Source organism: Salvelinus sp. IW2-2015, linkage group LG13 (genome assembly GCF_002910315.2).
Source record: "Salvelinus sp. IW2-2015 linkage group LG13, ASM291031v2, whole genome shotgun sequence".
NCBI classification, from domain to species: Eukaryota; Metazoa; Chordata; class Actinopteri; order Salmoniformes; family Salmonidae; genus Salvelinus; species Salvelinus sp. IW2-2015.
In genome coordinates, this window is record NC_036853.1 from 40,444,169 (window position 1) to 40,456,570 (window position 12,402).

A 12,402-nucleotide genomic window follows, 5' to 3' on the forward strand; every position below is an offset into this window, starting at 1 on the left:
TCCGCAACTGGACTTCCTCTCACTACCATGTTCGGTGGAGAGAAAACCTTTTAAACGGATGCTTCACCTTTATAGCCCCTGTGACGTGTTTGGGTTACCCCTTCTGTCTGTGATGCAGGGGTGTCAAACATACGGCCCGCGGGTCAGATCTTTAGACATTAAAACCAGGCCAAATCCGGCCCGCGAGTGGGTCCAGAGATATTAGCGAAGGAGGAAATASGAATCCCATTGGGCAATGAATGGAGGAATGTATAATGCCCCGCCCAGCAGACTGTTGACTAATCGCGTTCACGTTGTCATGTACCACACGTTAATACAATTCCAATGGAGTTTCCCATCTCCTCAACGACAACAAAAAATTCAGTATATTATAAAATCACCAAAACCAAATCGAAACTGTGTATAAATGATAATGGACCTATATTCATACAGTTGCTTGACTGTCCAGCTTGCTAATAATCACTAGACAGTCAGAGAGCATCCAAAATTCCAAAAATGATGGATAGAGGACTATTTTGTGCAAATTTTGACTGCAAGGAATATAAACTAGGGYCAAAATGAGTTTGACACCCCTGCTCTATAGGCTACAATATCTACTTGAACATTTGTACTGATTAGTCCTATAAGGATAACTTTGCTGCTACTATTAAAAAAAATCTGTTGGCTAGGATATTTGCTAGCAAGCTATCAATGTGCACGATACCTAACAAAGTGGAGTGAGGAGGAAAAAGAGATTAAACGTGGATCAAAAAAGCGCCCTTTTCGGAAAGAGATTATAAGGTTTCTAAAGCACATACAAGCACCTACAAACTCTAAAAAATAAGGCATGGACTCTGTTTCAAAATATCACCTTWGTCCCATGAAACTCWAGTTGTTAGGGAAAAATATMATTTATATTTTATTCTGTTATATTCCATTATATTCTTACTATAAAATATATGTGTGTTGACTGTTATCAGGGCAGGTAAGTGTGTCTTGTCTGTTAAAGTAACAAAATAAGAAACTATTGATTGTATTTGCATGACACAGCCACGTAGCCTATAGGCTGCACAGACCAGTAACATAATTAAACTCAAAATTACTATTATATTATTTGAAATACATTTTCTCAGTTTCATATTGTTTCTTTCTGCCCAAACAAATACATAATGAGTTTCTTTGTCATGGCGTATATTCAATGGATTCATTAGCACACCCCTACACCCACCCCTCACCGGTGCTGGCTAATCACCTTGATGTATACTGTAAATGGTGAATGCCAACAAGAAAGAGATGAAAAGGGGTCATATAAACATTGCCTGTTTTTTTTTACAGGCAAAATGCTGTGAATTCAGTGTCAATTAGGTATTATATGGATAATCATGTTGATTCATGGACTGTCAGTAATATGCAAATAATTGTCTACTTATGAATTTGACAGCATAGGTGTAATTTCCGCAGCCCCATCATTGGGCTCCTGAGTGGCGCAGCGGTCTAAGGCACTGCATCTCAGTGCTAGAGGTGTCACTACAGACCCTGGTCTGTACAGACCCTGATTCCAGGCTGTATCACAACCGGCCGTGATTGGGAGTCCCATAGGGCGGCGCACAATTGGCCAAAGCGTTGTTAGGGTTTGGCTGGGGTAGGCCGTCAGTGTAAATTTGAATTTGTTCTTAACTGACTTGCTTAGTTCAATAAAGGTTAAAGAAATGTACCTTATTGCAAACAAGGTGGAGGGAATGCTGAAATGACAGATTGTGCCTTTAAATGAACAAGATMACCTGAAAATACAAGGGGGCTGTCATTCATGGCATGGACAATATGTCTTCACATTAGGCTACTCATACAGCAGATAAACTCATACGAAGGGTTGTTGTTACTTGTGACATCAAGTCAACAACMTGAAAAGTTTATACACCAATAGGTGTAGTCGGCCATAAAACTTTGAAGAAGAAGYAAATGATTAATGGGAAACATGGGAAATGTAGTTTAGACGCAGAGTCTGGGGTCGCCATCATCATGCGTGGTTTTCACCCGATGTTCAGCCAGTGACGATATCAGCAGGCATTAGGTGTTTGTTTTACGAATAAGTACTTGAAGTAGATTTCTTTTTGTTTCGGTTGTCGTTTTATTTTGGCTTTTGCCAGTGTATTTGCTTCCCTTCATCGTCTCCGTTCGCGGGGATCTCAGAGGTAACGTTCGCTATCTGGTTAGCATGCTAAATTGGCTTAATAGTTATTGCTAGCTACCATGCGGGGATAAAATATTTCGATATCTAACATTAGCTAGCTGGCAAAAAAGATACAATGACCTGACTGCTGTCCAAATAATGTTAGATAACGTTACCTATATTGTTTTGATACATTCCACAAGTGTACAGCGCACGGTAGCTAGCTTCGCTAGTTGCTAACTAGCCTATATAGAAGGCCGATTTGGGCCAAAGTTTGGCCCGTAAGGCAGGGGGCTCGTTAAGCGTCGGGTTCGATCACTGAGGGGGAGGGCGCGCATAAGAAGTGTGTGTCAACGTCGTCATCTTTATAAGTGCAGTAACAAGCTAGTCAGGTAACGTTAACAATTTAATTTCGACGTAATGCCCYATGACGTTAGTTATTTTGCTAGCCAGCTATTCATTGTAGACCYAACTACCGTAGCCGGTCATTTGTCCCTACTACTAGTTTAGTGCGTAGCTAAAGAAGCTTGCTAGCTATCTCAGTTTCTGACAAATCTCATACTACTAACGTTAGCTAGCTAGGCTTGTTTCTCTTTCCTGCTGCGAAGTGTTGTACGTTATAGTAGCTAGTTAGTTAGTTGGTTACCTAGAGATTGTTGGGTTCAAAGGCAGGTCACTGTTTTTTAAATTAAACGTTYGATAGCTATCGGTGGAAATATTTTGCTCTACTAAGGTACCTGTTTTAACGTTAGCTAGCAATCTGTTTTATTTAGGAAGTAAACAATTTTAAATCCCAAATGTTTATCATAGATAAGCATTTGGGAGAATTTTCATTGTCGTTTACTTCTGAATTAAAACATTATTGACCCCAACCTTGCCAACTAGTTTTTTATTTATTTATAAGCTGTGMTTATGACAGTGTGGCCTAGTTTGSAATCTCTTCTATATCATCAATATGGTTTATAGGGGAGGGTTATTATAATTACCTATTTGTGCATTGTACCTACCCAATACACTCCCATTTAGTKTTTATTGGCATGCCTAACTCCATAGTGCATGGCTTAAGATACTATGACCAACATTTGTCGTGGTCAATTCAATTAATATTCGCAATTTCAGTTTACTTCCTAAATTGACCCCAACCCTGGTCTGCCAGCCTAACGTGGTTGATTTTTGTGACCTGGTTGTAGGCTATGTCTGTTTTGTTCGGGACTGACTGATAGGCCTACCCTCAACCATTCCAGTTCRAATCATTTTAATACTCACACTTATCTGACCTTTGTCCTTTTCCCTCCCGGTCTGTCTCCACAGAGGAGCTATGTACAACGGCATTGGCCTCACCACGCCGCGAGGCAGTGGCACTAACGGCTATGTGCAGCGTAACCTGTCGAGCGTGCATGCAAAGCGTCCACGGGACGAGCGCGGTGGCGAGCGGGACGAGAAGGACCGTGAGAGGCTGGAGAGCCAGCTGAACCGCCAGCCCAACGCCGAGATCCTGGAACACCAGAGAAAGAGGCAACTGGAGGTCAAGTGTGCAGAGCTGCAGGACATGATGGAAGAGCAGGGGTGAGAGAGGGATGGGTGTAAGAGGGAGGGATGGGCAGGCAGGGGGGTGGGGTGGAGAGTAGTAAGGGTGAGAGAAGGGATTTAATTAAGCGGGCCCGTGTTGCACTGGGCTATGGCCCATCACGTGACCGGACGAAGCCGGTGAGGTAGGCGTGCCCTGCCCAAATTGAACGGTAATCTGCACCGCTCTGTCATATTGTCAACAATGCAGCATGTTGAGTTGTTTATAAATATAAGATATATGTTCACATTTTCAAACTAGTTTCCATTGGGAAGGCAGATGAAGTAATCACTTTCGTATGCGAACACAGAATCCTACTCATTACTCCACATGCTTAACCAACGTCACTTTTTTTGGGGGAGGCGATGTTGGCCAGAGCGGGGCCCCTAGTTCAAGCCTGGGAAGCAGCCCGGTTCCAAAACGAATACAATCACTTTTCTCCCAGTGCAAACTCCAGGCAGCCGGGCCATTTTAATCAAATCCCCTCAGAAGGGGATGTGAGGGACAGAGATTTGGAGAGAACGGTTGAAGATATGGGGTGCTGAAGGAGAGAGTTCGGTGTCTTAACTGCTGAGCCGTGTGTGTATGTGTTGATGACAGGTACTCAGCTGAGGAGATTGAAGAGAAGGTGAACAGCTTCCGCATGATGCTGCAGGAGAAGCAGGAGCCGCCTTCAGCCCCTACCGAGAGACCATCGTAAGTACACACCACCACAGGTCACTATAGAGTAGTGTGATCACTACGGACTAGTGACATTTCTACTGCAGACCACCACAAACTACTACAGACCAGCATGGCTGCACAAACTTTTAAATTAACTATAATCAAGCTTTATTTATACAGCACATTTCAGACAAGGAAAAAAACTAAGAAAATCAATGAAAATAAAAACGGAAATATTTACTAAACAAAGTAAAAGGATTACAAAACAAAAGAATAACAAATAAATAAATAACTGAATGACTAAAAGCACCTTAAGGAAAAGTAAAGCGTAACTTTTTTCTTTTTTTGGATCTCTTTTTAAAATGTCAAACGTTTCGCCCGCCTCAGGTTTTCATTCAGGCTATTCTAGTGGCTGGTGGCATAGTAACTAAAGGCTGCCTGGTCATGCCTCTTGGTCCTAGGCTTTGGTATAGTWAAAAGGCAAGTGCCAGAGGACCTGTGGYACCTACTGGGTACCTAACTTAAAAGCATGTCTGACATGTATTGGGGTGCACAGTCGTGGATTGATTAAAAAAATCTTAATCTTAAAATGTGTTTTAAAACTCACAGGCAGTCATTGCAGAGACCTTAAAACCGGTGTAATGTGTGCTCTCCATCTGGTCTTGGTCAGTACATGTGCTGCAGCATTCTGTGTGTTTTGCAGTTGACCAATGGCTTTCTTGGGTAGACCAGACAGGAGAGCATTACAGTTGTCACGCCTGCTTGTAATAAAAGCATGGATGTGTCTCTGTATTAGCCTGAGAGAGAAATGGCCACACCMTAGCAATGTTCCTCAGGTGGTAAAAAGCGATTTTGGTCACATTKCTATTGTGTGATTTGAAATTGAGAACAATTGAAAATAACACCAAGGTTTTTTACCTGGTGTATTATCTTTCTTGCCCCTGAATAAAAATGTGCAACCAGATACATTCTGTGTTTTGGCTCCAAAAATATGTACCTCTGTCTTGTCTTGGAGCTAAAATCCTCTGGTGACACAAATGGAAAGTTGTCTAGTCTGCGTAGCAGTGAAAATCAATGCTGTGCTTTCTGATAACGCTGCCAAGGGGTTATAGATAGATAGATGGACCGGACCCAAAATCAAACCTTGTGGAACACTACCAAGTGATATGTAAACTCAGCAACAACAAAAAACCATCTTCAACAACTGAGACATAAACTGAAAAAGTTCCACAGAAATTGAGTAATGTGTCCCTGAACAAGGGGGGGTCAAAATCAAAAGTAACCATCAGTATCTGGTGTGGCCACCAGCTGCATTAAGTACTGCAGTCCATCTCCTCATGGACTGCACCAGATTTGCCAGTCATTGCTGTGAGATGTTAGCCCACTCTTCCACCAAGTTCCCTGACATTTCTGGGGGGAATGGTCTAGAGGTCGACCGATTATGATTTTTCAACGCTGATACTGATTATTGGAGGACCAAAAAAGCCGATACTGATTAATCGGCCTATTTTTTTATTTTTATAATTTTTTCTATTTTTTCTTTTTTGTAATAATGACAATTAKAACAATACTGAATGAACACTTATTTTAACTTAGTATACTACATCAATAAAATCAATTTAGCCTCAAATAAATAATGAAACATGTTCAATTTGGTTTAAATAATGCAAAAACAAAGTGTTGGAGAAGAAAGTAAAAGTACAATATGTGCCATGTAAGAAAGCTCATGTTTAAGTTCCTTGCTCAGAACATGAGAACATATGAAAGCTGGTGGTTCCATTTAACATGAGTCTTCAATATTCCCAGGTAAGAAGTTTTAGGTTGTAGGAATTATAGGACTATTTCTCTCTATACGATTTGTATTTCATGTACCTTTTGACTATTGGATGTTCTTCTAGGCACTTTAGTATTGCCAGTGTAACAGTATAGCTTCCATCCCTCTCCTCGCCGCTACCTGTGCTCGAACCAGGAACACATCGACAACAGCCACCCTCGAAGCAGCGTTACCCATGCAGAGCAAGMGGAACAACTACTCCCAAGTCTCAGAGCGAGTGACGTTTGAAACGCTATTAGCGCGCACCCCGCTAACTAGCTAGCCATTTCACATCGGTTACACCAGCCTAATCTCGGAAGTTGATAGGCTTGAATTCTTAAACAGCAGAGCTGCTGGCAAAACGCACGAAAGTGCTGTTTGAATGAATGCTTACGAGCCTGCTGGTGCCCACCATCGCTCAGTCAGACTGCTCTATCAAATCATAGACTTAATTATAACATAACACACAGAAATACGAGCCATAGGTCATTAATATGGTCGAATCCGGAAACTATCATCTCGAAAACAAAACATTTATTCTTTCAGTGAAATACAGAACCGTTCCGTATTTTATCTAACAGGTGGCATCCATCAGTCTAAATATTCCTGTTACATTGCACAACCTTCAATGTTATTTCATAATTACGTAAAGTTCTGGAAAATTAGTTCACAATGAGCCAGGCGGCCCAAACTGTTGCATATACCCTGACTCTGCGTGCAATGAACGCAAGAGAAGTGACACAATTTCACCTGGTTAATATTGCCTGCTAACCTGGATTTCATTTAGCTAAATATGCAGGTTTAAAAAAAAATATATACTTCTGTGTATTGATTTTAAGAAAGGCATTGATGTTTATGGTTAGGTACACGTTGGAGCAACGACAGTCTTTTTTTCGCGAATGCGCACTGCATCGATTATATGCAACGCATGACACGCTAGATAAACTAGTAATATCATCAACCATGTGTAGTTATAACTAGTGATTATGATTGACTGACTGTTTTTTATAAGATAAGTTTAATGCTAGCTAGCAACTTACCTTGGCTTCTTACTGCATTCGCGTAACAGGCGGGATTGAATCCCTGAGCTGACAAGGTAAAAATCTTGTCGTTCTGCCCCTGAACAAGGCAGTTAACCCACCGTTCCTAGGCCGTCATTGAAAATATGAATGGGTTCTTAACTGACTTGCCTAGTGAAATAAAGGTGTAAAAAAAAATCGGCATRCAAAAATACAGATTTCCGATTGTTATGAAAACTTGAAATCGGCCCTAATTAATCGGCCATTCCGATTAATCGGTCAACCTCTAGAGTGGCCCTCACCCTCCGATCCAACAGGTCCCAGATGTGCTCAATGGGATTGAGATCCGGGCTCTTCGCTGGCCATGGTAGAACACTGGCATTCCTGTATTGCAGGAAATCCCGCACAGAACGAGCAGTATGGCTGGTGGCATTGTCGTGCTGGAGGGTCATGTCAGGATGAGCCTGCAGGAAGGGTACCACATGAGGGAGGATGTCTTCCCTGTAACGCACAGTGTTGAGATTGCCTGCAATGATAACAAGCTCAGTCCGATGATACTGTGACACACCACTCCAGACCATGACGGACCCTCCACCTCCAAATCGATCCCGCTCCAGAGTACAGGCCTCGGTGTAACGCTCATTCCTTTGACGATAAATGCGAATCTGACCATCACCCCTGGTGAGACAAAACCGTGAAGAGCARRTTTTGCCAGTCCTGTCTGGTCCAGCGACGGTGGGTTTGTGCCCATAGGTGACGTTGTTGCCGGTGATGTRTGGTTAGGACCTGCCTTACAACAGGTCCTACAAGCCCTCAGTCCAGCCTATTGCGGACAGTCAGCACTGATGGAGGGATTGTGCGTTCCTGGTGTAACTCGGGCAGTTGTTGTTACCATCCTGTACCTGTCCCGCATTTTGGATGTACCGATCCTGTGCAGGTGTTTTTACACGTGGTCTGCCACTGCGAGGATGATCAGCTGTCCGTCCTGTCTCCCTGTAGCGCTGTCTTATGCGTCTCACAGTACGGATGTTGCAATTTATTGCCCTGGCCACATCTGCAGTCCTCATGCCTCCTTGCAGCATGCCTAAGGCACGTTCACGCAGATGAGCAGGGACCCTGGGCATCTTTTTTMGGGTGTTTTTCAGAGTCAGTAGAAAGACCTCTTTAGTGTCCTACGTTTTCATAACTGTGACCTTAATTGCCTACCGTCTGTAAACTGTTAGTGTCTTAACGACCMTTCCACATGTGCATGTTCATTAATTGTTTATGGTTCATTGAACAAGCATATGAAACGGTGTTTAAACCCCTTACAATGAAGATCTGTGAAGTTATTTAGATTTTTACTAATTATCTTTGAAAGACAGGGTCCTGAAAAGGGGACGTTTATTATCAAACTTCTCATCAGGTCTTGCCTGACTGATACCCAGACCTTTACCCAGACTGTTTATCTTATCCCTGAAATATGCCGCAAACTCATCACATTTCGATGTGGAAGAAACTTCATATAGGATTTATCAGGCCTCCTGGTCGAGAAGAGCAGTCTCGAATTTATTCTGATTCAGTGATCAAGTTAGAAAAATTTCCCTGACTGGCATTTCTAATTGCCTTGTTATATATGCCAAGTTGCTCTCTCAGAATATCATAATGGACCTGCAACTTTGACATTCTCCACTTCTGCTCTACCTTTCTGCAAATTCTCTTAAATGTATTAGTTTCCTTAATCATCCAGGGGGCTCTCCAGTTGGATGTGACCTTTTTCAACTTTACTGGAGCTATGGCATCAATGGTTGCCCTTCATTTGCTATTAAAGTTGTCAACTAAATAAATCATCACAAGAGGAAGGCAGAATAGGTGGAGTATTGTTCATACACTCAATAAAATCTTAAAGCGTTTCTTAATAATGCGTTCAGCATTACTCTGTGCTATGGGCAACAAGGTAGTAAGCTGAAGSAACATCAACAATCGAGGATATGTCAATAGAATGCTCCTTGGTAATAATCAGGTCCAGAGTATGGCTACGGTTATCGGTCGGCCCAGTAACATGTTGGATGAAGCCCATAAAGCTCAAAAGATTCAGAAATTCAATGTCCTTGGAGTCAGTCTCTTTGTCAACATGAATATTCAAAAGGCACTCGCACATCTGAGCTATCTTTTTTGCAGGTGCATGGTAACAGTTGAGTAAAATGAGAGAGAAAAGAAGAAACCCGAACACTGCTCTTGATAGTATCACTGCTCTTTAATAAGCTTTACATATCGTCCTCCGTCAGCTTTTTCAACATGAATATTAAAATCACCCAACACAATGATTTTATCATAGTTCTCAAAGGCAATAGTACAGAGAAATCAGTAAAGAAAGTGGGGCAGTGCTTTGGTGGCCTACACAGGGTTAMGGCCAGCACTGGTGGCTAAAATTTAAACAGTATAGCATGCTGCTCGAAAGACCCAAAGTCGCCAAATGAAATGTCCTTACAGCTGAGAGCATTAGTGTAAATAGATTTGGTCTCCACACTTTTCCCCTTTTCTGATAGAGTATGACAAGCTGTAGTCTGGGGGGGAAGCTTCAATAAGAGCGGCACTACAGTCTGAAGACAGCCATGTTTCAGTGAGTAACATGCAATCAACTTTGCGCTCAGTAATGTAATGAGGTCATTCACGAGAGAGGTTTTACTAGTGATTGCATTTAAGAGTGCCGTATTCAATGTGTGGGCCACTCTTCACCTGGGCCATCTGCCTAGAGGTAACCAATGCAGTAACAACCAAATTAACGTTACAGCCATGTTTTCTGAGTCTCCAACCTATCAGACTGGTAGGAGATGAGTTTGTATAAACTCACTAGAAAGCAGATAAAGGAACATAAATTAGGTTACTCGCAATAACCAAAGTGGCCATTTCTATAGGAGTTGATATGGTTTCCAAGTCCTCTATTGCTTATTCTAACAGGGAGAACTGGAGCACTACCAGACCCTGTCTGTCAGTCTCTAAAACAGTTTGCGATGTTGCTGGAAATTGGAACCCCTGCGCRTAGGGGTAATCATATCTCTTTTAAAAAGTGCTGGTTGCGCCCACAAAAAGACATTCCTGTCATTGCAAAGTTTCTTCAGGTGCTCGTTTAGGGCAAAGAGTCAGCTGAAAAGTTCCAAACCCCTTCGGTAGCTCGGGAGGAGACCAAAGAATGATCTTCCCTGTGCTAGCAAGGGTCGTAAAAAACAAAGAAGCCTAAAATGAAGGTTGTTTAAACCTARGTGAGTGACGATGGTGTCAATATTGGAGTAGTTGACCAGAACTGTGGGCAGGAGAGAGTTGATGTCATGGACACAGGCTCCTGGGTGACAGTGGACCTTAGTCGTAGGCAGGCCAAAATCTCTCACCATCGAGCTGCCCACAATGATTGTGAATTCGATAGGGAAACAACCTGCTGAAACTGTGATGGCTGTGGGGAGGCGTGCCACTGGCCCCCCCGGCTGTTGGTATACACCCATGGTCCGTGCTGACTCCCGGGACTGCTAGGTCCGGCTCAAGCGGGGCAATGCTGTTTGCTAGCTGGATCGGATCTTCTCAAATAAATGGCTGGCCAGACTGCCACCCCGATCTCCTACGCCTGTGTCCCCAGTTCCCATGGGACCCGGAGTTGAGCTTAACAATCTGTCCGTTGAGATTGGGACAGACAACGCCGCCCGACTCATCATTAGCTTTGCTATAGGAGGCATTTAAAACTGAGATTCGGTTTGCCTGGGTTACAGTAAGGTTGGTGTACTTAGAAAGCAGATTTTTATTTCTCGCAGCCGAGCTAACAGCCGGAGGATCTCTTCCCTAGATGTTGATGGTTGGTGCATTTAGGGCAGACAAAGCCCTGTCCATTTTCCAGTTCCACCTTATCTTCATCTTGTGATTGTGTGGAAATCATCTCACACCTGAAGCATTTGTGCCCAGCCATGGATGAAAACACTGGTGGGCTAGCACTGCTAACGTTCGCCTGCTCCGTTTTCATGATGGCTAGCAGCTAACTGGAATCCGGGACACACATTTTCGGTCCCAGTCGTAAAAGCTGAACGACGCTCGCGGAACAATAGTAATACAAACTTTAGCTATGATTTTAAAAAATATTTTATAACAACAAACCGAGTGTAGGCAGTACACTGTTCTGTTGTGCGCTCTGATGACGTCTGTCTGTTGCGTGATGGCGTGGCTCTTCCAACAGTTGCTGGCCATTGAACAAGGTGGTGAAACACCACTGTCCCACTCTTTGGGGAGTAACCAAGCGGTGACAATAGGAGTTATTGAACAATGGTCCCCCCCCCCCTCAGGGCGACAGAGACTCACGCCCTGGCTGCAGCCAATCAGCAGAAGAACGACCGGCTAAGGGCGGCGTTCGGCATCGCCACGGACTACGTAGACGGCTCCTCCTTCCACCCGGAGCGCAAGGACGCGAGAGAAGGAGAGAGGAGCAGGAGAGGCTGGAGAAAGAGAAGCAGCAGCAGCAGAAATACGTGTGAGTCGAGGGGGGTGTTGTGTGTGTGGTTCTCCTAGCTAGACTTATTTTTCTTTGTTATCCCCTGCTACTTACCATCTCTTTTCTCTCTCCTCCGTTCTCTCTCCCCTCTGTCTCTCTCTCCCCTCTCTGCTCTCTCTCTCTCTCCCTCTGTCTCTCCTCCCCCTCTGTCTCTCTCTCCCCCTCTGTCTCTCTCTCCCCCTCTGTCTCTCTCTCCCCCTCTGTCTCTCTCTCCCCTCTGTCTCTCTCTCCCCTCTGTCTCTCTCTCCCCCTCTGTCTCTCTTCCCCTCTGTCTCTCTCTCCCCTCTGTCTCTCTCTCCCCCTCTGTCTCTTCCCCCTCTGCTCTCTCTCCCCCTCCGTCTCTCTTCCTTCAGGCTGTAGAAGAGTCAGAGGACTCGGACTCACCAGCCCGAAAACAGAGCCGTAAGAAGAAAAGGAAGAAAAAACAAGAACAGAGACAGTGAAGAGAAGGGAGAAAGTCCTATTTTGGTGTGCATGCGTAAAAAAATAATGGCATAGCTTGTTTGATTGACAGATCACTTTACTCTCTTCTTCAGCTCAGAGAGTCCCTCCCCCCTCTCCTACACAGGTGAAAACTAAAAAGAGGAAAAAGAAAAGGTTTCCATTCATTTTTTCCATTTTGCAGACAGTGAATGGATTTCATGTCCAGCATAGTTTCATAACATTGGTATTTTATTTCCA

The 12,402-nt window shown here is 43.6% G+C and overlaps 1 protein-coding gene across 1 annotated transcript in view; it reads left to right on the plus strand.

Moving 5' to 3' along the window:
- Positions 1–1,955: 1,955 nt before the first annotated feature.
- LOC111971464 (serine/arginine repetitive matrix protein 2) overlaps positions 1,956–12,402 on the plus strand; it is a 21,485-nt gene continuing 11,038 nt past the window's right edge. Inside the window, exons 1-3 of the mRNA XM_023998248.2 lie at positions 1,956–2,171; positions 3,461–3,715; positions 4,317–4,412. Of these exons, the coding sequence (XP_023854016.1) occupies positions 3,468–3,715; positions 4,317–4,412 (344 nt within the window). The 5' untranslated portion in view covers positions 1,956–2,171; positions 3,461–3,467. The remainder of the gene's footprint in view (positions 2,172–3,460; positions 3,716–4,316; positions 4,413–12,402) is intronic.